We start from the raw sequence: 24,743 nt of genomic DNA, 5'->3' as shown, positions 1-24,743 counted from the left end.
ACCTCTTTGTTTTAAGCAATTTTCATATTCTAAAGCGAGGCTTATCTTGATATTTGAAGACCAAAATTGTGGCATGTTCGTTGTCATTTTGTCGTAAAAAGGATATACAGTAAAACCTGCCTACAACGATACTGTTGGGACATGAAAAATATTGTTATGGGCAGGTTAGTGTTATCGACGGTTCGATTATTCATGTTGACATTTTTCTGGGACCAAGGAAAATATCGCTATACACACAATTATTGCTATAGACAGTATCGTTATACACAGGTTTCACTGAAAAGAACTGCTTGAATATCCTATTTGAAGTCAGCCCGAGTGTATGGTCCTAACTTAATCTGCAGACACTTTAGCCAGAGGTACAACCCAAGGACAGATCCAGAAAGTATTCAAAGAGTGGGCGATTGATTTCAAATACTTAACCCTTTTAAGAATTCCCAAACCTCCGACCCCTTCATTATTGAAGATTGCCTATTATTTTTCTTCTTCTTCTTCTTCTTTTTTTTTTTTTTTTTTTTTTTTTTTTTTTTTTTGACTTCCATTTGTAAAAATTCCGGTACTAAACCCCGTCCTTACTTTAACGTCATGAAAGGTGTCCTATAATTGTTTTTTTTTTTTTTTTTTTTTTTTTTTTTGACTTAAATTTAAAAACTTTCCAGGGCAGAGTTCACAAAACCCATTAAGATAATCTAAAATCGTCTAAAATTGAGTTTCTGGAACTTTTCGAAAAACTTCCTGAACAAAGTTTCGATCCCCATCATTAAAGTGTTAAGAGATGTGCTACAATTGCGATTTCAAGACGTTAACTTTTAAAAAATTCCAAGGAAGATCCCTCTTTTTCGTATTATTATAGATCATCAAAAATTGCGGTTTTGGACCTTAGTATCGAAAATATGCCGAGAGTGAGCTCCTATATGTCTCAAGGAGGGTGCGATCGCCCCTTCCTTGTATCCGTCCTTGGTAACCCCCCCCCCCCCCTTCAAAAAATGATGACACACCTGGCTAGAAGTCCATTGAATTGGATCAAAATTAATCACCGAATTTATAACTTGCTAAACCGTTAACCATTTTTATTGATTTCCAATTTCCTTAAATGTAGACTCCTGTTTGTGAAAATTGCAGCACCACAAAGGACTTACGCGAGTGAGCTGAAAATCGCAGGAAATGTAAAGTAGTGCATGATATGCAAATTATTAGAATTGCAGACCGGTAGCGCATGCGTATGTTGAGCAGCGTACTCTGAACGACGGATCGAACCGAATATAAATAGACGCTGTAGCGAGGCATGTATGATTATTGGTGGTTATATGCTAGAGTAAACGTTAACTGAATCTTTACTATGCCTCTTCGACGAAAGAAAGCGAAATTTGAGCAAATTTCGTAGTTTGAACGGGGCAGAATCTTCGGCCTTCGTGGAGCTGGATTGTCTTATCGTGCAGTAGCCGCTCGTGTGCAGCGTAACAGCAGCACAACCATGCGTGTTTGAAAGCAGTGAACGGACGGGGTTGGACAGCTTGGAAATCCGGGAATGGAACCCGAAATGTGACGTCAGCTCGCTATGACAGACACCTGGTGCGTATAACGCTGACGGACCGCACAGCTTCTTCTAGACAATAGGGAAGTTGCAACCTATTAAATGTTCATATTTTGGCTATTGGATATTAATAATTGACCCTCAAAACTAAAAAATTCACCATCGCCGACTTTTAAAACACCGTGGTTGATTTTTAATGAATTTTTAAAAATCCACGCGCAAATGTGCGCGCTTCTGAAACGTCACGAGCCTACGTCACAGGGCGCGAATGGGCAGCCTTCCGCCGAAGATCCCTCGTTTTCGCTAGGAACATTTTGAGCGCGCTGATATTTTTATTTTTTAGAAATTCAATAATCCTTTTGAACACACCATGGAGGCCGAATTCGTTAAACAGGGTTCATACTCTATTCAGATGAAAAAATTTCATGACTTTTCCAAGACTTTTTCATGACTTAATAAAAAATTTCACGACCTTGTTACACGAAGAGAATAGTTCTATTTAATATCAAACTTGCCAATATATTTGGAAATGTGAATAAGCTAAACTTCTACCTGTATGCCACTACTTCATAAAAGAACTTGTTTGTGATTGAAAAAACATCAGTGCACCCTGCAAAAACTAAACTATTTGTCTTCTTTACATAAATTTACGTAAAGTAAAAATGAAGTGAATGCAATATAATGATGCTTAAATGTCTAATTTATTTTTTCATAAGAAGGCAGAATGATAAAGAATGGGACAAAGGTTGAACGAGTCAATCCTAAGTATCAATAAATTTGCTTTAAAAGTTGCCTTTTAGAGTCAACATTGCATCTAATCATGCATGTAACCTGTCAGTATTTCAGTTTTTTAAAGTAAAGCCATTCTACAGTAAATTCATGTTTCCAAAACAGATATTTACAAAAATCATTCAGTAGTAAATAAATCTTCTGTTTCAAATGTACTTGCTTACCAATTTATACATTTTCAAATGCATATAAATTAATAGGTTTTGAAATTCCAGAACATAGTGTTGGATTCCTGACATTGAATGTAACATTTGGCCGCAAGGATCAGTTTTGCGGGCCGTACGTTGGGCACTACTATTTTAGAGTACTAGAATTCCCCTATTTCTATATTCCATCACCTTATTAAAGATCTTTACTTCCTAAAACCTACAACAAACTAAGGTAAGCTCTGATAAATTTAATAATAAAATTTTTACGAGTGATTGAAACGTTCTCGGCTGCAATTGAATCGCGTTTTTTGAGTGGGCGTGGCAAAATCAAGAACGTGTAAGTTCAATACTACAGAATATAAAATATAAGAAGTGTTGAAAATAATGATTAATTCAAAATTAGTGATGTCTAAGCAGTAAAATCACATTGCAAAAGAAAGAAGGGCGGCTGCTACAGATGTGGATGCAATGGGATTTCAAAATTCAGATTTGTTATTGGGATCATTCAATTTTCAAGTTTTAACAGCTTTTATATGCAGTGCTGTTAAACCATTCAAGATTTATAATGCTCTTTAAGCTACTGTTACTTTCTCTTTGTCCAGGACATTTTTCCATGACTTAAAAAAAAATTTCATGACTTTTAACAAAAATATTCATTTTCCATGACTTTTCCAGGTCTGAAATTGGTTTTTTTTTTCCATGACTTTCCAGGATTTCCATGACCCGTACGAACCCTGGTTAAAGCACAATCTAAAAAATCTTCCTCGTGTAACATCAATGATTTTATTCGAATATTTCCGAGAGGATGAGAGGTTTAATGTTCCAGAAACGCGAGGAGTTAAATGCGAGGAGATAAGCCTTTTACGTTTCGTCTTCGAAGTCGAATGCGTGACCTTCGGCTTCTCCCCTATCGGAAGAGGGCATGACGTCACTTCCTATGCCATTTGACGTCACAAAAGCTTGAACTTTAAAAATTAATTTAAAAAAAACTACTTATCGTATCGCAAAACTTTTTTCCCCTACGATGTCCATACATGTTACTCTATCATATAAAAATAAAATTGAAAAATCGAAAACTTCCCTATTGGCAGCACAGTGGTCAACAGCTACAGGTGTTTCATTGCGTACTTCATCAATTCAGAGACGTCTGCTGCAGCGTGGGCTGCGCGCAAGGATTCCTTTATACAGGATTCCTCTCACGCAAAACCATCGCCGCCTGCGGCTACAATGGGCCAATGTGCATAGGAGCTGGCATGCTGATTGGCAGCAGGTCGTCTTTTCTGACGAATTCCGCTTCAATTTGTGGAACCATGATGGCCGAATTCGTGTCAGGCGCTATGCCGGTGAACGGCACATTCCGGAGTGCATTATCAAACGCCACAGTGGACGAACACCCGGAGTTATGGTCTGGGGTGCCATAGCATATTATGGACAATCAAAATTGCTACTAGTTTTGGGCAATTTGAACAGTACCCGATACATAAACGAAGTTTTACAGCCCCAACTATTCCTTTCCTGCAAAGATTGCCAGGGGCTGTATTCCAGCAGGGTAATGCCCATCCACATGTCGCCAGGACTGTCAAATCCTACCTTGATTCGCAGCAGGTACAGCTTCTTCCTTGGCCTGCATATTCCCCTGATATGTCACCGATTGAACATGTGTGGGATTTCGTTGGGCGGCGTCTCGCTCGTGATCTTCGTCCTGTTGCTTCGACAGACGAACTTTGGTTGCACATACAAACAGTATGGAATACTCTTCCGCAGGCAGATATTCAAACTTTGTTTCACTCCATGCCGAGTCGTGTAGCAGCTCTTATTGCGGCTCGTGGTGGCCACACAAAATACTAATTTCTATCTCTTTTTATTGCTTGTTTGGTTTGAAAATGTAATCATTTATTTGTACCATTACCACTCAACTGTGTATTAAATTTCATTCAACTATGATGCTTCCTTCATGGTGTTGCAATTTTCACAAACAGGAGTGTATTAATGAATTCATGTGGATGTGGATGGGTGTTTTCCTTATACAAATCCACAGTTTACGTCGGGTCTTCGCCAAATTTGGCACAGAGGTCCTGATGCTTTGGAATTTACATCGAGGGTGTCTCCAGAATATACATAAAACGGAATATTTACGCCTATTAACAACAATGACTGAATTTTTGGAATTTAAACAACATTCAAAGGTCTAAATTCAAATTTTTTGAGTCATGAATTTCCTCTTTTCAACAGTTGACGCGAAATTGTACACTATTTTTTTCCTTCTTTTATATAAACCCGATTGTTGAACATGCGTCACTGGACGCAACAGTTATTTTTAAGAAACTAGAAACTCCGTTATTTATTAGTGGCGCCAGACAGATATCTTGTACATAGCATCAGTGGAATCGTTTTTTTCCAAGTCGAAAATACCTGAAAGAATAACAATAATGCTCGTAAATAAATAAAGCGTTTGGCGCCAGCAGTGGTTAAATCGCTTGCCTTCGTCTTCATTTTTCGCGAAAAGGATAAGTTCTTTGTTTATTTCTTTTTGGTGCTTTGCTTCTGATTTACTTTTAGGCTTGCCAGACGTCCCGGTTTTCAGACAATTTCCAGTGTCTCGGTCGGTATACTTCATATCCCAGAAAAAGATGAATTTGATGACAATTTCGAAAAAAAATTTGAAAATTTAAATGACTGTGAAGGATTATTTAGGATAATTACTATATCATTTGTAATATTGACTTGAAAAATTAATTTCAGATTAGCTTGTGAGGATTTTTACAACAAGATTACGGCCAAAAAAAAAAAAAAAAAAAATCTGAAAAGTCCTATAAAATGAAAAGTATATCTAAATATTGTTCAATTTTTTATTCCCCATTCAAAGTGTTTCATCTAACTATTATAAACTGCAAATATTTACATCTGAGAAGTGAAATGTTCAAATTTTATCTGCATATGTCATTTTTTTATAACCCCTGTTTAGGTTCATGATTAGTAACTATTTATTTGAAGCATTGAGAATAAACTGGCCTATAAAACGCTCTAAAAATCAGACACATATGTGTACCTTTTTGAATGCAGTGACCGCCGCTATATGAATCACGTTTGTTCTAAACTGTTATGATTCCATGAAGCGTCTGATTTAATAAAACTGGATTTTGTTCTGTTTTTAACAATCTGATTCATTAAAACGGTTGATTCAATTAACCGGCGTCCACTGTACTAGCGATGCTGAAGGGGGAGAGGGTGCATTCCGGTGTCTCGGTTGAATATTTCAGAACTCGAGCAGTGGCAAGCCTAGATTTACGTTATGAACGCAACCAGTTCCTATGTTTGAATTTGATTTCAGAAATATGCACGTTGTACGGGTATTTTAGAAAGTTAACTGACAGCGAGAGATTAAAAAGTGACTACGAATCATACAGTAAAGAAATTACTTGTATATTTATGTACTCTATGCTACGAATTAAATTTTTTTATATTCAACTGTCTTTTCTCTCTCTTTTTTTAAAAAAATGCAGACTTTTGCGTACGAATCGTAAGCGATCGTTTTCAGATTTGCAACACATGCCTTCGTGAATATAAATAATACTTTCACGAAAATCTATAAACTTTTTTTACATAGTAAGTAAACGAATTGCTGAAATTACGATGGATAAAGTACGATTTAGATTAGAGGTAGTTATTTATGCAACACCATGAAACATTTGAATGAAGGTTTGTTTGTTTATTTATTTATTTTTTTATTTTCCAAACGACTTGTTTTAATGAAAAATAATCTAATGTTAATGAAAAAGCATTAATGTTTTTAGGATTATTGCTTTTGCAATGCCATAAGCAAGAGTTTATCATAGTCAAAAGCATTAGTTTTAACAAGCAATAATTCCTTTCAGATTTTGCTCATGCTATGTTTAATTTGATCCAAGCCATGCAGAGACCACCAGAACCAGGTAAATTATCACTATTTTTAATACTGATGTAATAATAAATATATGATAAGTTATGTAATCAAAAATTTAGTTTAAGAAGCTGAATCGTTGAAGCTAGATAAAAGATTTTCTTGCATTTTCATATAATGAATGAACTATTGGGAAGATGGAAGGAGTTATTGTAATTGTAAACAGTGCTGTAGTTGAAAAAGTGTTTGAGGCTTCTCACCTTTGCACAGCTGCTAACTCTCCCAATTCATTCATGAGAATTCTGAACTTTGAGATTTACTCCCGAAATGAAGTAATTATCTCCCGGAATTTCATCAAAACAACGAAATTCTTCAGGGAAAGATTTTTTTCTCGGTGATTACAGTTCCAAGGGGAAAAATCGTAATTGCTAAAACAAAACCTTTAAATTTTCAATACACGTGTATAAAAACTGTATTCGTCCGACCATATTGAACTATGTTTATTTCACTTTCTTTCTTTCAAAAAGTAGGACTCGACCGATGCATCGGCGCCGATGGTTCAACAATTTAGTCATCGGCATCGGCATCGGCGGTCGAGCTAACTTGCGGGAAACATCGGCCCATCGGCTTTAAAAAACATCGAAAAGCCGATGGAATTGGCCGATGTTTTTGAAAAAAAAAAAGGACCTTTGTTGTTTTACTTTTTAATACAAAGTAAAGGGAGTTATTGTATTCATATAAAATTGTTTACTTCAATTTCAGTGTGGATTTCTATTTTAGTCACCCCTGAACAGGGCCGCGCCAAGCCTGATCGGCGCCGTCGTGCAAATGTCTTTTGAGCGCCCTTATGCACTGGCGTTCCGGGAAAATATAGTAAACCTGGAGTGAGGTTTTGCAGACAAATATAAAATGGAAAATAATACGTTTGGCATTTTAATTTATTCAAAAAATAGTGTGTGAATGTTTAAATGTGAAATATAGCGTACATTTATATATATATATACTTCATATCTCGAAACTATTTCGTGTTCAGCAACTCCTCTGATATGCAAACAATGCGTTCCGGAAAAAAGAAAATATTTTAAATATCAAGTTAAAACGCCGCTTTGAATATCTATCAAATCTGTAAGTGATGAATAATTCATAAAACTCTTTATAACCGTAAAAACATGACAACAGGCGCAGTGGCGCAACTAGAAAATAGTTTTAGAGGGGCACATTAAGAAAAAAAATCTCCTTTAAAAAGAGGGGTCCAAAATTTCTCCTCAGAAATTTTTTTTAACTTTTTTAGTTTTAAAAACGCAATTTTAAACGGTCTGTGGTGGTGCTATGGGGGGAAAAGTTCCGAGGCTCTCCGCGGAAATTTGTAGAAGTTGAACCCTTAAAACACAATTATAGACCATATTTGGTAACGTTAGAATAAGGGGAAATTTGGAACTCCCCGACTCCCCTCCCCCGGTTTTTTTTTTTTTTTGAAAACTAGATAGAAATCAAATTTTTTTCCCTCCCTTCCGATTTTTTAAAATTTAACTTCCAAAAACGCAATTATACAACTTTGAAAATTTTCACGGAAAGGGGATTGTGGAGCTCTCTTCTGGATTTTTTTTAAATTTAAGTCTTAAAAACGTAAGCAATATTCTATCATACTAGGAGGAGAGGTTCAGAGGATACTCGACTTAAATTTTTCTTAAGTCATGTTTAAAAAAAAATATTTTTGGAATATTAAAGGAAAGTGGTTCGGAGACCCTTGTCCGAATATTTTCTGAAATTAAAGTTTAAAAGAACGCGATTGTAAGACCATATTTGTTAACATTAGGACCGGTAATCTTTCGAAATTGTGGTTCCAAAAACGCAATTTTAGGTGATTTTCGAGCAGTTTCAAGCGGTGTTGTTTGGTATTCAGGTGCTTTTTTGAATACCATATCTGGGAACAAAACTTGGGATGCTCCCCGTAATGCTTTGGCGGGGAAGGGGAGGGGGACAGATTCAGAGAAGTAGCAGTTTGAAGGCTTTCTTAACTTCAGACGGAACTAGAAGAAAGAAAAATAAAAAGGGAAAAGGAAAAGAAATAGGACCGCGAGGGGGATGGGGGGAGGAGTAGCAGAGATAAGTTAGCTGCAGCTATTGAAAATTTTTATTTCAAAGATTAATTTTAAAAGAAATTAATGTTTTACCCCAACATCATAGGTTTTACCCCAACAGAGCGCAGCGCCTTTTTGACTCTGTCACCCTCGTGCGACACACGACCTTGCACATAGGGACGGCGCGGCCCTGCCCCTGAAAGAGCTTTTAATACTGCATTCAGGTACCAAACAAGTTAATTATTGCGTTGTTTCTTGCGGCTGGATGTACGTTTCGCATGTAGGGTGTGCGTACGTTCCAGTTGTGCACTTCCCTTTTTGTTTTCGATTGGGTGTTCTAAAAAGCCTATTTACTCATTTTTTGTGGCTATTAATTATTTCAATGGAAAACTAATATAGCGTCTCAGACTGATGATCATTTCGTGATATATTGCCGAATTGGAGACCATGGAAACAAATATGAGATGCCGAAACCGGTTTTGTTTCATTTTGTTAGGTTTCCGTTGAACCGACGGTAATTTTTAATCCTTATATATTATTTCTGTAGCCTGTTTTTGGTTTCTACGCCAGATTTTCCTCAATTCTTAATCGATTTCTTTGATTTACACCTTATTTTAAAGCTTGTGGTGCTGGCTACTGACGAAAAATAGACCCACGGTCAAAAAATTGTTTTTCTCAGCCGAAAAACCTGTTTTAAAGAACCAGAATGAGATTTTCCTTTAAACTTATAACTTTAACTTGCACTATGACCGAGAGAGCTGAATAGCTTGATCGGCAGAGCGTTCCCTTCGTAACTAGGAGAATGCGTGTTCGGGCCCACGTCTGGACAATCTGCATCAAATAAATTAGAGAAATATCGTGCATTACATGCACACTTAATTAAGTGAATAACAAATCTGAGGGAATAGAATAAGTGAGTAGAAAACGCACTTTGCTGTTAAGAAAACTTGATGTGGTTTTGTGCTAAAGTACTTCTGAATTGTACGGTTTTTTTTTTTAAAGCTTTGGCTCTGGTAAGAAAATTAAAGCATAATGTAAGTGAAAATATAAGTAACAGGTTTAAGACTTCAGACTACAATAGAATTGTTTTTTGTTCAGAAAAAAATAATAAATCGTATATTGAAATATATATTCGTCTAATGACTTTTTGACTCTTTGTACAAAAAAAAAAAAAAAAAAAAAAATCACTACCTCAATTTGAAGGATAAAATATATATGTTTTCTTTTTTTTTTTTTTTTGCAAAAAAAAAAAAAAAAAAAAAAAAAAAATGCTTATCACATTTCTACTGCATTCGAAAAGCCACGCTTAAAAAAGAGCATAATTCTTTTTTTTTTTTTGTATTTTAACCGTGCTGTTAAATGATGAACACGTGCTGCCATCTAAGTTATAACGGTTCAAGCAGCCTGCGGTAACAAATTGTAAATATTTTCAAAAATAAAAACATTTCTCTTCAATATCTTATCTTATATATCATTCCCCTCTAATTTTAAAACTTATCAGGCTGGCTAACGACAAAAAATAGACTTACGGTCGAAAAATCAAGTTTTCGAAAATGATCCTTGCTGTTTCAAATTCTTGATGCAGTCTGTAGTTCTTATGCCTTTTTTTTAAAGCAAAGTTCTAATGCAGTTTTCCAATTTTTTACGTCGCTTTTGGCAAAAAAAAAAAAAAAAAAAAAAAAATAGCCTGTGTGTGTGTGCTTATATTTTAATAAAGCTTAAAAGCACTGGACTTAGTTGTTCGGTTAAATTGATAAGATTTTTTCGGTAGAGCGTTCGGCTATAAACTATCTGAACTTCAGGCAAGCTTGGGCTGTCCGACATAATATGAAATTTATATTAGTATTACGCATTACATGTACTCATAACATACACACGTAATAAAATAAATGCAGTGGGAATGCTACTTGGTGTTTCGACTCCTTTATGCAGGCTACAGTTATCATTCGGATAAGTTGACTGTTAATCGAAGGGTGTTCTTCCTTTTTTTTTAAGCTTTGACTACATCCAGATCGCTCAGCATAATTTAAGCATAAAAAAGTATTAGATTTATCTAAAGAAAATCCTTTTTGTCCAGAAAAACATTTTCTTTGTATGCTGAAATGTAGATGTTTCTAATAGCAGTTTTCAACCTTTTGTACAAATGAAAAAAAATACTACGCCAAATTAAAACTACGAGTTTCACCCAGTAAACATTTAATTTTTTATTCGCGCGAATACGATATAAAGCATTAAAATTATTACCAACTTCATTAGCAAGAAATCATTTTCTACTCCTCTGCTTTCTGCTGAAAAAAAAAAAAAAAAAAAAACATTTTGTCTACGTTCGAAAAATTACACTTAAAAAACACTCTGTTCAACTGGTTTTGGTTTTGAATTTTAAGTGTTCGAATAAAGGAGAAACATGTGCGGGCATTTAAGTCGTAACGGTTAAAGCAACCTTCTATGTGAAATAGTTCAATATTCAAAGATAAAAACACTTATTTTCAATCTAATTTATTACTTCTCTAGAATGTTTATTTCAATCGATACGTGAGATATTCGTCATTCTTTAATCAAATTCCATGCATTACGAATAATTTTAAATCGTATCATGCTGGTTAATGACAAAATATAGAAACATGATCTTAGTATTATTATTTTTTCTGGCAAAAAGCTTTTTTGCTGATTTTTACTACGCATTCCTTCAATGAATAGCTTTCGAAAAGGAAGGCGCAATTGCTAGGTTTGTTGGGGTGTCGGGCTGTTTATCAGAATGGCTCCAATTTGAATCCGTGCCAATAAATATATCTTTAATGTTTCTTTTTTTCCTGTCAGATGATCATATGGGCAGCACTGTACTTGCCACAACCTGTTTTTTTCACATGCACAATTATTGCTTTTTCACGAGTCACTACTCAGCCACACTTTTAATGATATTGATGTTTGCATTGAAAATACGTACAACCAAAAGGTGAGCGATGATCAAATTATCACAACGTTGTATTTAACGAGGTTTTGTCTCTGATGTCTTTAAATTACATGTCTTCTCTTCTGCGCTTACTTTTTTTCGGTTCTTCTTCATAATGTTCTTTCTTTGAAATTTTTAAAGAGCGAAATGCCTTATGAAACGATTCGAAGCACAGTGCGGAGTTCCGCACGGGTCGACTAGTTTTTCCATATTTATTATATGAATCACAGTAATGCAGTCTTTTATGCATCGCTTCGGCGGAGTTGCAAGTTTGGGGCCCGTCGAAATACATTTTGAGGCCCTATTTCTCAATCACAGAAGTTGTAAAACATTTATCATAAGCATTTTTGTAACTCCTACGGTGCACCTATGGTTATGGGGCCTCTCGCACAATTGCAACATTTGCTATACTTTGAATCCGTCACTGCACGTCAAAACAAACTCGGGTGCAAGTTTTAACAGGGTTTTTCTGCTCAATGTTTATAATTGTTTTGAACTCTATTTTTTACGACTATTTTTTGTATTTCCAAGAACACTTGCGGGCCCCTCGTCCCACTCCCTCAATTTCTGAAATTAAACTCTACTTGTACTTCTGAGTTGTTTTAAACTAACACCATTCATAAAATTAGAGATTTTTTTTTCAAGCTTTATCTACTGTTTAGGAAGAATTTAGAGCGTTAATGTAAGAAATTGATTAAAAACGTTTTGAATGGTGACATAATTCGGAAATCAAAGGGACGTTTGAATTTTTTCTTCGGAAGTGCTGAAGTAGATTCAGAAACTCTTCCGAGGCATTGGTGGTAGCGGTTCTGTACTAAAAAAATTAGGCCGAAGTTGGAGCCGAAGTTTAATGTTGTGAGTTACACCAAAATCAGAGGATTACCCCCCTAACCCACCCTCGTCGTTTCAAGCTTTTCTTAAATATTTAGCGATTATTTATTTTGGTCAAGAAATGTCATTTTGCGTATTTCTTATACTTGTTTCACCTATATTTTGTAATGCGTCATCTTTTTTGCATCATTAATAGCGATCGATTTTTTTTTTCTGTTGTAAGTAACTATTTTTATGTATTTGTATAAAATCAATAAATAAGTTATTTTCGTTTTTATCATATTTTTAATAATATGTTATAGAAAAGTTTCAAGGATTTTCTATTATGCAATTTTTTAAAAATTTCAGAAAATTATTGTTAAATTGAAAAATTTAATTTGAACTTGTTCTTAGTGCTTCATAACAGATTAAACATTCAAATTGTTCAATATTACGTGTGCAAACATCAGATCAAGTAATATATGTATTCAGTTATTAACTTGGTGTAAATATTGAGTTTGTTTATTGCAGCTGCATTTTAAGAACCTCGCTCTTTTCATGGCTATTTCTTTTTTCCGCAAAATTTATGTCACTGTTACAGCTTTTATGAAATATGAAAACTTTTCTATTCATAAATTTTAAATAAGTATAAAAATATTCCAATTATGATTTAATATTGTAATTTATCTGTTACCTTTTTTGTTTAATTTGATGACTAAAAAATGTCTACTTGCAATCTTTCCACTTTAATTGCGTAGTTTGTTGACGGTTTCATAGTTTTATTCTTAATTTTTTTTTATGATTAAACAACATAATTTAATGTTTTTTAACTATGTTTAGTGTACCTAAATCCATACATTACTACAATATTACTAAAATCTTAGTTATATGTTCAATTAAAAAAAAAACAAATCAATTGTTTATTGAACAGTCTCATTGTTTTTCTTTCTTTCTTTTTTTTTTTCTCTTGTTCTTTGTCTTCCTTTATACAGCAGTCAAAAAAGGAGAAGCATAACTACTACACCATATACAAATTGTACGTAGTACGATCCAAAAGTTCGGGGGACAAGCTGTATAAAATCTTACAGAGAATAGTTCACATTACCGAAGCACAGACACCTTCAAAAGGTCACCTTGAGGGAGTATGCACTACTTCTGCCAGTGTTCATATAACTTTTGGAAACACTCCTGGAAGCCATTTTTTGCTACCTTCTGTGATGCAGATTTATCTTCTCCTGATGGAAGAAAGCGGCGTCCATGCAAATGTTTTTTTGCTGGGAACAGGTAAAGTCACACGGAGCTAATTCCGACGAAACGTTTTGTTATTTACTTGTCATATCAGAGTATTGACCAATCGAACCGTGCATCCTCAACATGAAAGTCGCCATCTTCCCCACGATGAAATTAAAGCAGCAGCGCAAGAGGCCTTACAGGAGGTTGCGATAAATGTTTTCCAGGAGTCCTTCTAAAAGCTATACGAGCGTTGGCAGAAATGCATAGTCGTTCAAGGTGACTATTTTGTAGATAGATGTACTTCGGTAATGTGAACAATTCAGGGTAAGGTTTTATACAACTTGTCCTCAAACTTTTAGATTATACTACACACGTATAAGTTTTCAACTTACTATTTCATAACATTTTTGAGTGACGCAACTTTACGCGCATGAAGACATCACAAGAGAATTTGCGATAATTAACTAAGGAGGCGTTCAAAATGGATATTTCGGTCATCTATATGTTCTTAGGTACGTATGCATGTACAGATGTGCCGAAAAAAAAACTTGTGAAGTGTAAATTGGGTGATCGTAAAATTGAAATTTAGGTCGAAATCTTTTTTTTTCTTTTTGTGATTACAATTTCTTATTTGTAGTAAGGAAGTAAAGTGAATTGAATCAACGATCCTTTAATTCCTAGACAATCTTATCAATTTATTTCTGTTAGATTGTTTTGAGCAATCACGATTGCTTATTGTTCTGATTTGACTGTCCTTGACGTTACGCTGATTTGCTGGTTCCCCCCCCCCCTCGCCTCCCTCTGCAGCACTCTCGCCCAGCGTCCTCTGCAGGCGCGGCTCCTCCGGTCCTGAGCAATGTCCTCCGAAATCCGTTTCTCCTGGTCGGTGGCTTCCATCTCCTACACACGCTCATATTTACACACACACACGCCTATGTGCATATACAAGTCTATGCACACACAAGCCTACACATGCGCAAGCACCTAACTCCAATGAGTAGGGTACTAGGGCTCAAAACATAATTTGAATTTAAATTATCAAAATTTAAATTAATTTCTTTTTACTTTTTTTTTTGCATCCGCCATCGGCAATCGGCCATTTGGAGGAAAACAATCGGCCATCGGCCATCTTTGAACAATCGGCCAACAATCGGCATCGGCCCATCGGCCAAAAAGTGCCATCGGTCGAGCCCTATCAAAAAGTTTTATTTCCGTAAAAGGAATGCAGTAACGCGGTCACGATTTTTCTTTGAACTTCCTCGGGATCTTTAAGCAGTAAGTTACCACCCCAGGGCATGCAATATACCGGGCAGTATAATTACATCCAGATCCAGGGCAATAATATTACATCCAGAGACTGCAGTTTCGTTCTTATTAGAACTCCTCAGTCTGAAATAGTGAGTAACCGAGCTGGAAGCTGATGTCATCTCATTGAAGCTGAGAGTGCCAAAAAACTGGTAGATAAAGTAACTTTATCTCACCAGCGAGTGTCCGAAGAACGGTGGGGTTCGAATTGTGAATTGAATTCAAAGCTTGGGTATTTAGCTGTAAGTTACCACCTCTGAGCCAGGGCTACGGCAGAACTACATGCAATACCAGATAGCTCGGTTATCACATCCAGAGACTGCAGTAAACAGTAAAATACCCAAGCTTTGCCTTTAACTCACGAGTCGAACCGCACCATGCTGCGGACACTCGCTGGAGAAAAATTTACTTCAACAACCAGGATTGAACAAAAAAAAAAAAAAATCAGTAAAATTTTGCAGTAGAGGGAGGAAAAATAATCAATAAAAGGAAACATTTTAAATTCCCCGATCACCGAAAAAGCCTCAAAACAAAAGTCGAATATAAACAAATTTTATATGTTCATATTCGAGAAAAAAAATGGCAACAGATATTTTTTCTTTTGAATAAAAGCATTGTTACGGAAAGTTGAGATGAAGCACTGAATAATAATTTGAATGGAGGAAAGCCTTCGAAAAATAGGGATTTTATGTCGAAATCTAAGTAACATATAATGAGTAGTTTTTAATTCGCAACTCCAGCGCTCGAATACGCTACCTTGCGGTGATTTACAAAACTGCCGGAAAAACTAAAACATTGCACATTGCGTTCCACGTAAGTCTGTTGACTTAAACATAGGCAGTTTGTTCTGAGTATTTATTAAAGCAATCGATGTGTCTTGGAATGCTTTCAGCAACAGAAAGTGTTCGAGCTCCTCAAAATAATGTTTGTTTTCATTATTTCCCTCTAAAAAGTGATTTGATTGAGAAATGGTGAAAGCGCGTTAACACCAGAAAACTCTGGATTAACAAACTTGGATAACGTTATACCAGGTAAAAATTTTATTGTTTTGTGTGAATTTGTAAGAATATGGGGTTTTTTTAATCTTAAATTAATTTGACAAACCATATTTTACAGCAGCATTTAGTTGGAATAGACAGTATGCAAAAATTTTTCGTGAATATATTATCGTAGAACGAAATGAAAAATGTTTAACCGAGAAAGAATTTATTTTGTTGCTTTTATTCTCATCTGAAAGGTTTCGCCAAATTTGTTTAGGGTTATAGTTTTAGTATTGTGCGAGCTAAGTAGCCTTGGCGAGATTTCGCGTTTTTAGTTAAACCATTTTTAATTTTTATCATGAGTGGAATAAAATGGTAGTAAGATTACAGAATTCGATAAGTAAAAAGAAATAATGGTCAATCAACTGAAAAGAAAACTACCACCATATATCCGTGAGAATTTTGTTGATGATTTGCATAACATGACACAATTGAATCGTAGTTCAGAAATTAGAAAAATCGAAACAGAAAAATTTTAAATTAACCGATTCGGGAATTCGAGAGAAATAACTCAACTACAAATGCAAAACAATAAGCGCTAGCCAAGCAAGGCAAAAAAGTATCATCTTCTTTCGATAATAATTTGTAATGTCATATTGAATTTTCTAGCATTAATTGTTATTCTTGTCGGGCCACAATTATTATTTAGTTTTATCAAGAATTGATAAATATCGAATTCAACATCGTGGAAATAGCTGCTTAGAACTACGAACTACGTAGTTTGCATTAATCTTTGACGTTTAGTAATGCTTCTTGAATTCTCATTTCTTTCTACGTGGGCCAGAATATCCACAAGACTTTGAAAATTAATTTAAAAAGAATAAAGCGAAAAAATCATGCATACGAACAAAATTTACTAGACTTATTACCATTTTCTTCGTTACCACATGCGTTTGTTTTAGTTTTTTCGTTCGCCATTAGTCAGTGACTGCAGTGCCCCCCTATAGTTCGTTGGAGTTGCGAATTGATATCTTCGCTAATTATTATAGGAGGAATATGTTAAATAGTCAAACAAAAAAACAGAAAAATTAGGAATCTATAGATACCTGGTTCGATGGTCAGTTCATAGGCGTTCGGGAGAAGTAACTTGGACAGACAGACATAGATACAAAGGTACCTACGCTCAGTTTTTAATTATGTAAGATGACATCTGCCTCCAGCTTGGTTATTCATTAATCCAGACTGATGAGTTTCGATAAGAACGAAACTGCAAGTTTCTGGATGAGATAACCGGACTGTCTGGTATGTAACACTGGCACAGTTTTCTTTCTCCTGTAGAGTCAACGTTGTTGCTGTATTTTAAAAATGGCAGCATGGTACGGTTCAACTCGTGAATTGAAGGCAAAGCTTGGGTATTAAGCAGCAATGAGATGACATCTGCCTCCTCATCGGTTGTTCACTATTCCAGATTGAGGAGTTCTAATAAGAACGAAACTGCTATCTCAGGATGTGATAACCGGGCTGTCTGGTATATTGCATGTTCCAAAAGGGCTGTCCATATAAAGGATGTCACACTTTTATTCAACTTTTTTAAACCTCCTTCCACCTTGTCACACTTTACTATAACCCCATCCGGTTTGTCACATGTCACTTTTTTTTTTTTTTACTTGTCGGTTTTTTTTTTTTTTTTTGTTAACCTATTAAAATAAAATAAAAAAATATGATACAAATATATGAAAAAAAATCTCTCCCCATTGTCACAAATTGTCAAATTTTCACGAATCCTCCTCTTCCCTTTAAGCGTGACATGATTTGTGGACAGCCCCTAAACCTTTCCCTGTTGCGGGGAATGTAGTAAAGGTTGTAGCTTCAATTTCAAAGTTCCGTGTCCTATTTCGACTTAAGAAATCTGAACTTGCGTTTTAAAAATCCATTTCACAATCAAACTTTTTCTGCTTAATTTATTAATGCTAGTTTTTCCTAATTTTACGCTTAAATACAAAAAAATAATACACTTTCGCTCTCGTTTCTTAAGGTTACTAATTAATCCTCCTTATTTACCTTTCTATATCTTTTTTTTCCTGCCAGCACTTGATGCCAATCAAAGACGAAACATTCGCGGCATGGCTGCGCAGTTAAGAGCTGCTGCGAATCATTTCCAGTTTAGACGAAATCAACCCATCCTAGCTATAGAACGGGGAATCCTGCAGAACGAAGGTCAGTATTATTTTTCCTTTCCCTCAATTTTACAGTCCATTTGTGAGTTGGTACCTCAGACTGAAAATAACTCGACTGAGTATTAAGGTTACTTTTAGGGAAACAGCATAAAAGCGTTGTTCTTCACCGGAACTTCTTAATGCAGAACTTAACCATTCAAGAGCTATAGTGATTTATATAGACAATCCGCCTACCGCCTACTTTGATTGATTCCATTTACAAAAGCTTTCTAAAAAATTAAAAATTAATGTTCTTAACAGAACTTTCAAGACTAAGAATTTGGTTGTTTTACTATTCTTTCTTTCAATTAGTTTTCAGGTCGCTAAGATTCTCAAGAGCTTTCAGTTCCAGGTGGTGTTTTCGCCAATGTGTAAACTTTCGCTCAAGACTCTTAAGGATTCTATTAATCCTCTAAATTGTTATGGAATTTATAACATTAATTTCAGTTGCGGTCTTTCCTATTTAAAGCATACCCGTCGCAATTTGAAATTTAGCTTAAATGAGCATAAAAATTATGTGAAAACCCAATAATTGAACAGGTCTAATATTGCTAAACATTGCAGGGAACCAAATCATTCCTTTGATCTCAATTCTTATGATATTATCCAGAAATGCGAAAATTCTTCATATCTTGATTTTTGGGAGTTTTTCCACATTCTGATGGATTGTTTTAATCTAGTAAAAAGCCGTTTCATATGTTTCTGTAGTCTAGCTCTTCCTTTCTTATAATAAGTTTCTCCCCCCCCCCCCCCCAACCTTTTTTAAAACTCTTTTGGTCTTAGTCAAGCAGGTGTTATTGTTCTGTTCAAGTCTTTAAATTTAGTGACTTTTCTGAAAGTTTCAAACTTTTCAATTGCTACTTATTTATTGTTTTTTATTTATTTTTTTTGCTATAAATCATGTACTTTCTCCCAATCTGACTTGTTTTTAACCATTAGATTTGAATCATGAAGAAAGAGCTGCAGTAGATGCAATGCATACTGCACAAGACGATGCATCGGTAAGTAACAAATATGTTTTTTATAAGGACTAACATTTTTAATGTTGTTTAGTAAAATGTTCTTAGATTAATTACTTACTTGCAATGTTCGCAAAATTTTGAGAAACAGAAATTTTATAAAATTTTAAGCATGTTTAGCAGTTATGATGCACGTTCAATTATCGCCCATTAAATAAATTATTCAATACCCCCCCCCCCCCCATGACCGCATATATGTGGCAGCTTGACTACTGCTTCACGCTAGCCGATCATGAAAATTTATATGTGTTTCACTAATGTCGTTGAATTAATCTAACATTACTTGCGACAAGGGAAAAAAGTGTTACAGTGCAAAAAACAAAGAGACAGAGAGAGATACTTATATTATCTTTTTTTTTTCTTTTTTTTTCAGCCACTGGCTAAAACCAGATTTCGCTCCATTTTTTGGGCAATATTAATAATTTGATGCCCTAGTGTAAAAGCAGCCTACACAATAATGAATTCCGTAAAAGCTGTTTCTCTGCGAGCGCAGTGTTAATGCAAGAAAAACAACCTATCCTCGCTGCAACCTTTTTGCTGCTGCTGTTTATATAGACCGGGATCTGAAGGGGTTTGAGCATGCATGGAAAGGCTGACGCAATATTGTTTCTGATTATTGTTACAGGCACGATGGTGGTTATGAAACCACATGTCGTCGCCCCCCTGGGAGGTCGACAACCCCGGGGGAGGGGGAAAGCAGTGGGGGGAGCCGTTTGCTAAAACACTCATAACTCGCGAACTATTTGAGATAAAACACTGAAAAAAGTGGCAATCGACGCAACAGAACAAGGGCTTCATAAAAGCTAAATATGACTATGATCATATCTTTGTTAGTTTCTGAATAACATTCTATTTTTCGCAAACAAGCAAAAATTTTGAATAAAATACGCATTTTTTTTTTTTTTTTTCAAACTATCAAAATTATTTAACTGTTTCGGGAACCAATAAAATCCGAAACATCATTATCCAGTTTGTTTAAAATTACTTAATTATTATCAAAGCGTTGGAAAGTGAAATAAAAGCAAGCTCAGAAAGCATTTGAGGTAATTCACAAAAAAAAAAAAAAAAAAAGTTTGCGGAATGTACCTTGAAGACTCGACATAAACCAAAGTAAATTTTGTGGCTCTCCTGTTTTGGCGGTTTTATTTCGCAATATTATCAAAACAATGTCCCACTTAAGTAATTACTTAATTATTTAACCTTTAACGCATTATAGCTGCTTCGTATAGGTCACAATGGCACTTTTTAAAAAATTAAAACATGCAAGTTTGCAAGTACGAAGTAATTACGGAAAGGATAAACTATCAGGATAACCCTTTTGCAGATTTTACACCTGAGTTATGAAACATAGTGAGCGAGGCTATTGCCACATAAGCAGCATCAAAATTTCAGTGGAACGTTAAAGAAAATGTGAATAGTCTCTTATCCAGAGAAGTCCTGAAATGGCAATGTCTTCAATAGCGACTGCAAAACAGCAAAATAAAACCAAAAAAAAAAAAAAACATTTAACCTGGGAAACGTTAGCTCAAAAGTGCTGTTAGTAAATCTAAAAATCATTCCCATACAATAAGCCCAATGCTAGGTTAGGTTCATCAGAAAGGTTCACTGAAGCAAAGCGAGAGGTCCGATTTCGTGAATGTAATTGAAAATAATACTTCTTGCAGCAAAACCCTAGAAGAAGCACCCTATTTTAAGAACAAAGTTCAAGTTATCGATGGAATGACTCTGGTCCATAATGTCCCAAACACAACTTTCAAATGCAGCAAAGATTTTGCAGGTCTCCAAATAAAAAAATAATAAAATTTTCTCTCCAATAGTCAAACCACACGAGTGGATCTTAAACACGATCGGTACATCTCACTGTCGTTTTCATAACTTAAAAACCAGAAGTTCAGGAAAGTCTTCTTCGCTTATAAAAAAATCACTAGGTACCAAACCAGTGGTTTCGTGTCATAGCCATTTCTGAAAATAAAAAGAACCTTTAAAAGTACATTTCAGAGTATGTAATATGTAACATATCCGTTCCTGCATCCAATCAGCTTCTGGTGTCTGGCAACTCTGAAAACGAAAATGAATATTATTTAAAATCTGAGAGTCAAGTAATAAATTTCTCTGAAATGCCCGAGTCCAACCAGGACGAAGCACGCAACAGAATCTATCTTCCTGCATATGATTCAGTGCAAAATACGGGAAAAAGTAACTAATAGTTTATAGATCAGAAACTAATGAATTCTTATTGACAATCTTTGTTAAAGGACAGACGTTGCCATTTCATGTGCTAGTGTTGTGGAAAGGAAAAGAGCTTTAGGATGGCATCTATCTTCAGGAGCACTTACGGAAAAAAACATCTAAAATTTTACAAGCTTTTGATGCATTTTCCGACTGCGATTCAACAAGTAAAATAGGAACAAAAAAGTATGCTTTCACTTTACCAAAAAAGTCGGAAACTTTTTTTGTACATTAGAGTTAGCATTAAAACAATATCTGAGAGCTTCAGAATTTCAACTGTTAGAAGCTGTGTATTATTTTAAAAAAATGTGAAGAAAATAGGTATTTCTTGCGAATGCAACCATTACACACAATAATTTCTTATCATTTCCATCAGAAATAAATATAATATCAGCTCTCTACCATTCTCCTGCAATTCTTTCCAACATGTGCTGAGAAGTATTGCTCACCTGTACTATTGAATCAATTCTCCTGTACCTTAGCAGTGCCTTTAGATGCAACCAAGTTTGGGTTTCACTTGGATGAAAATAAAACAATAAAGCCCCACACCTTATGATGCAGTCCAGTGTTACCAGAGAGTTTTAATTCCACCCTGCGCAGGCAAGAACTGTAAATAATCTTGTAAATGTTTTATTAATAATTCATCTTGCTGTAAATACTGTGCTATTAAGGCTAAAGCAAAAACCCATGAACTACAAAATACTCGAAAGAGAACGATTCAACAGAACAATTACAAGTCAACAAAAAAGAGTATGATCCAGCTTTCAGAATTTCTGATATATTAATGCTTTATGTATGCATATTGGTATTCTGCAATTATTTTTTAATACGCATTATTTTACTAATTTTATTTAATTAGTTTTTTTAGAACTCTAGTGTATAATTTTATATTTATATTCGTTTTCATAAAAGCTCAAAGATGCTTCTCATTTTTTATATTTCATTTAGAACATATTATTTCTTGTATCACTGTTCTTTGTTGGGTAAATTATAAAAAAACAATATCCGCAAAGCAATACCCGCAATATTCTTTTGTGCAAATTGAAAATATAAATTAATAGAAATAAATTAAAATTATATTTGAATTGAAACTACTGTGGGCTTAATTCCCTAGTTCCTCTCAAATTTAAAGCAGTATATAACATAATTAAAGCCATAATTGAATACTTTGCAATTAGAATAAGTTTGTAAACTGAAGAATGAATAGTTCGTCATAAGGATAATAAGGCTATTTTTTTTCTCCTTAGCATACTGCCGTTTTATTCAATGCGCTAACTTAGGCAGTGCTTGAATTTTCTATTTCGCTTTTCAACGTTCACGTTAGTAATAATTAAGTAGTTTTAAACAAACTGAATGATGAAGTTTCAGATTTTATTGATTCCCTAAACGGTTAAATAATTTTAAAAAACAACTTATCTTTAAAAAAAAGCTTTCCGTATTTTATTCAAAATTTTTGCATGGTTGTTAAAAAAGGAATTTTATTTATAAACCAACAAAGATAGAACTATATAAACATATTTAGGTTTTTTAAGCCCTTCTTCTGTTGCATCTTTTGCCACATTTTTAGTGCTTTACCTCCTACGGTTCGCGAGTTATGAGTGTTTTAGTAAGCGGCATCCCCTATTGCTTTCCCCCTCCCCCGGGGATGTCGACCGCCGAGGGGGACGACGACATGTGTTTTCGTAATCACTATAGTGCCTGTAACAATAATCAGAAATAATTTTACGTCAGGTCTTTCATGCATGCTCAAAACCCCCCTTCAGATCCTGAACTATACTAGGAATAGTGTTCGAGCTTGCTACTGTCCTTTTGTTTTTCAACGCGTTAACAGTACTTAAATAGGTTTAACAAACTGAATAATGATATTTAGGACTTTATTTGAAAAAAAAATCAAACAATTTTGATTTGGAATTTATTTTGGTCAAAAAAAGTTTGTTTTGCTCATTTTATTCAAAAATATTGCTTGTTTGCGAAAAATGGAATTTTACTCAGAAACCAACAAAGATAGGTCCATGATCATATTTAGCTTTTATGAAGCCCTTGTTTTGTTGCGTCGATTGCAACTTTTTTAAGTGTTTTATCTCAAATAGTTCTCGAGTTATGTGTGCTTTAGCAAACGGCTGCACCCACAGCTTTCCCCCCTCCCCCGGGGTTGTCGACCACCCAGGGGGGCGACGACATGTGGTTTCATAATCACCATCGTGCCTGTAACAATAACCAGAAATAATATTGCGTCAGCCTCTCCGTGCATGCTCAACCCCCTTCAGATCCTGGACTAATATGTAGGTAGAGAAAAGACATCGCGAAATAAAAAAAGTAACGAGAAAAACATAACAGAACATCAAGGAAAGGATTTTAAATCTCAGCGTAAAAAGGTGTAATTATGAAGTTTCAATAAAAATAAAATAATCAATGAATACCTACCGAAAATTTAGGAATAGCCAACATAACCAGCGTTTTTTTTTTAGGTCATTGAATTTAAAAATACGAGCAACATCGTTTAATTATCTCAAATCAATAGATAATAAATCCAGTGTACTTAAAAGTAATCACTTTTTGTATCTTTAATTATTGCTCATTATTATCTTTTGAACTACATAAATTAAAATTGTATCTTCAAGTCTATTACATAAATGTATCATTTGCTCTTTCATTACAGGTATTTACTATTGCTGGTTTTATAAATAGATGTCTAACGTCTAAAACGTTAAAAGCTGCCCTGCGTTATTTAAGTTACAGTGCTTCTTCAAAAAACCAGGAATTAGCAATTGCTTGTGAATTAGCAAGTATTTTATTGCCAAAAATATGTGCCGTTCCTTCATGTCATGCGCTTTTGAATGTAATTGAAGAATTTATTGAAGATCGATTAGGAGCAAACTGGTATATGAGTATTCAAGTTTAAATGTACTTATTACATTTAAATTTCAATAAAAAAACTAATGCAAGAACATTTCTGGTATGTTTCGGATAAAATTATTAGTATTTCGAATTTCATTTTATGTTTACATATGTCATTATTGTATTGTGTTTTTTCGAATTAAACATTTGTTATTTTTGCGTAGTTACCAAAAAAAAAAGAAAGAAAGAAATAGAAATACTTTGCAAGATTTTGCTATGGGGCTGTCTACAAATGATGTCAAGCTTTGAGGTGAGAGGGGGTTTGTGATATTGTGACAGTTTATTATTAAGGGTATTTTGAGGACAAAGGAAAGTGACATCACTTTTTTTTATAATGGGAATATGCTTATGAAAAACAGCCTGGCGATAGGGTAAGGTGAAGTGTGACACTTTAGTGACAAGGGGAGGAATGGGGTCCAAAATGTCGGAAAAAGTGTGACATCATTTATGGACAGCCCCTTAATATAAATCTAGTTGACAGAACTAAATCTCTTAGTTGTATATTTCTTATAATATAAACATTTTATATTTGAATTTCATATTTTCTTTCTTTTTCAATAAAAACTTTTGTTATTAATTAGATGCAGCAAACTCCGGTTTTACGTCCCTCGAATCTACGTCCCCCCCCCCCCCCATCGGGTCCCAGTTTTCCGTATAATAACAAGAATGT

At 34.7% G+C, this 24,743-nt stretch overlaps 1 protein-coding gene across 1 annotated transcript; it reads left to right on the top strand.

Moving 5' to 3' along the window:
• Positions 1–17,801: 17,801 nt before the first annotated feature.
• LOC129228374 (uncharacterized) lies at positions 17,802–24,077 on the top strand. The gene is made up of 3 exons (XM_054863051.1): positions 17,802–17,928; positions 18,867–18,928; positions 23,835–24,077. The coding sequence occupies exons 1-3, from the start codon at positions 17,835–17,837 to the stop codon at positions 24,075–24,077; spliced, it is 399 nt and encodes a 132-aa protein (XP_054719026.1). The 5' UTR covers positions 17,802–17,834.
• Positions 24,078–24,743: the final 666 nt, after the last annotated feature.

Source organism: Uloborus diversus, chromosome 8 (assembly GCF_026930045.1).
Source record: "Uloborus diversus isolate 005 chromosome 8, Udiv.v.3.1, whole genome shotgun sequence".
Classification (NCBI taxonomy): Eukaryota; Metazoa; Arthropoda; class Arachnida; order Araneae; family Uloboridae; genus Uloborus; species Uloborus diversus.
Note: the sequence above shows the minus strand (reverse complement) of the source record. Positions and strands in the feature narration are given on the sequence as shown.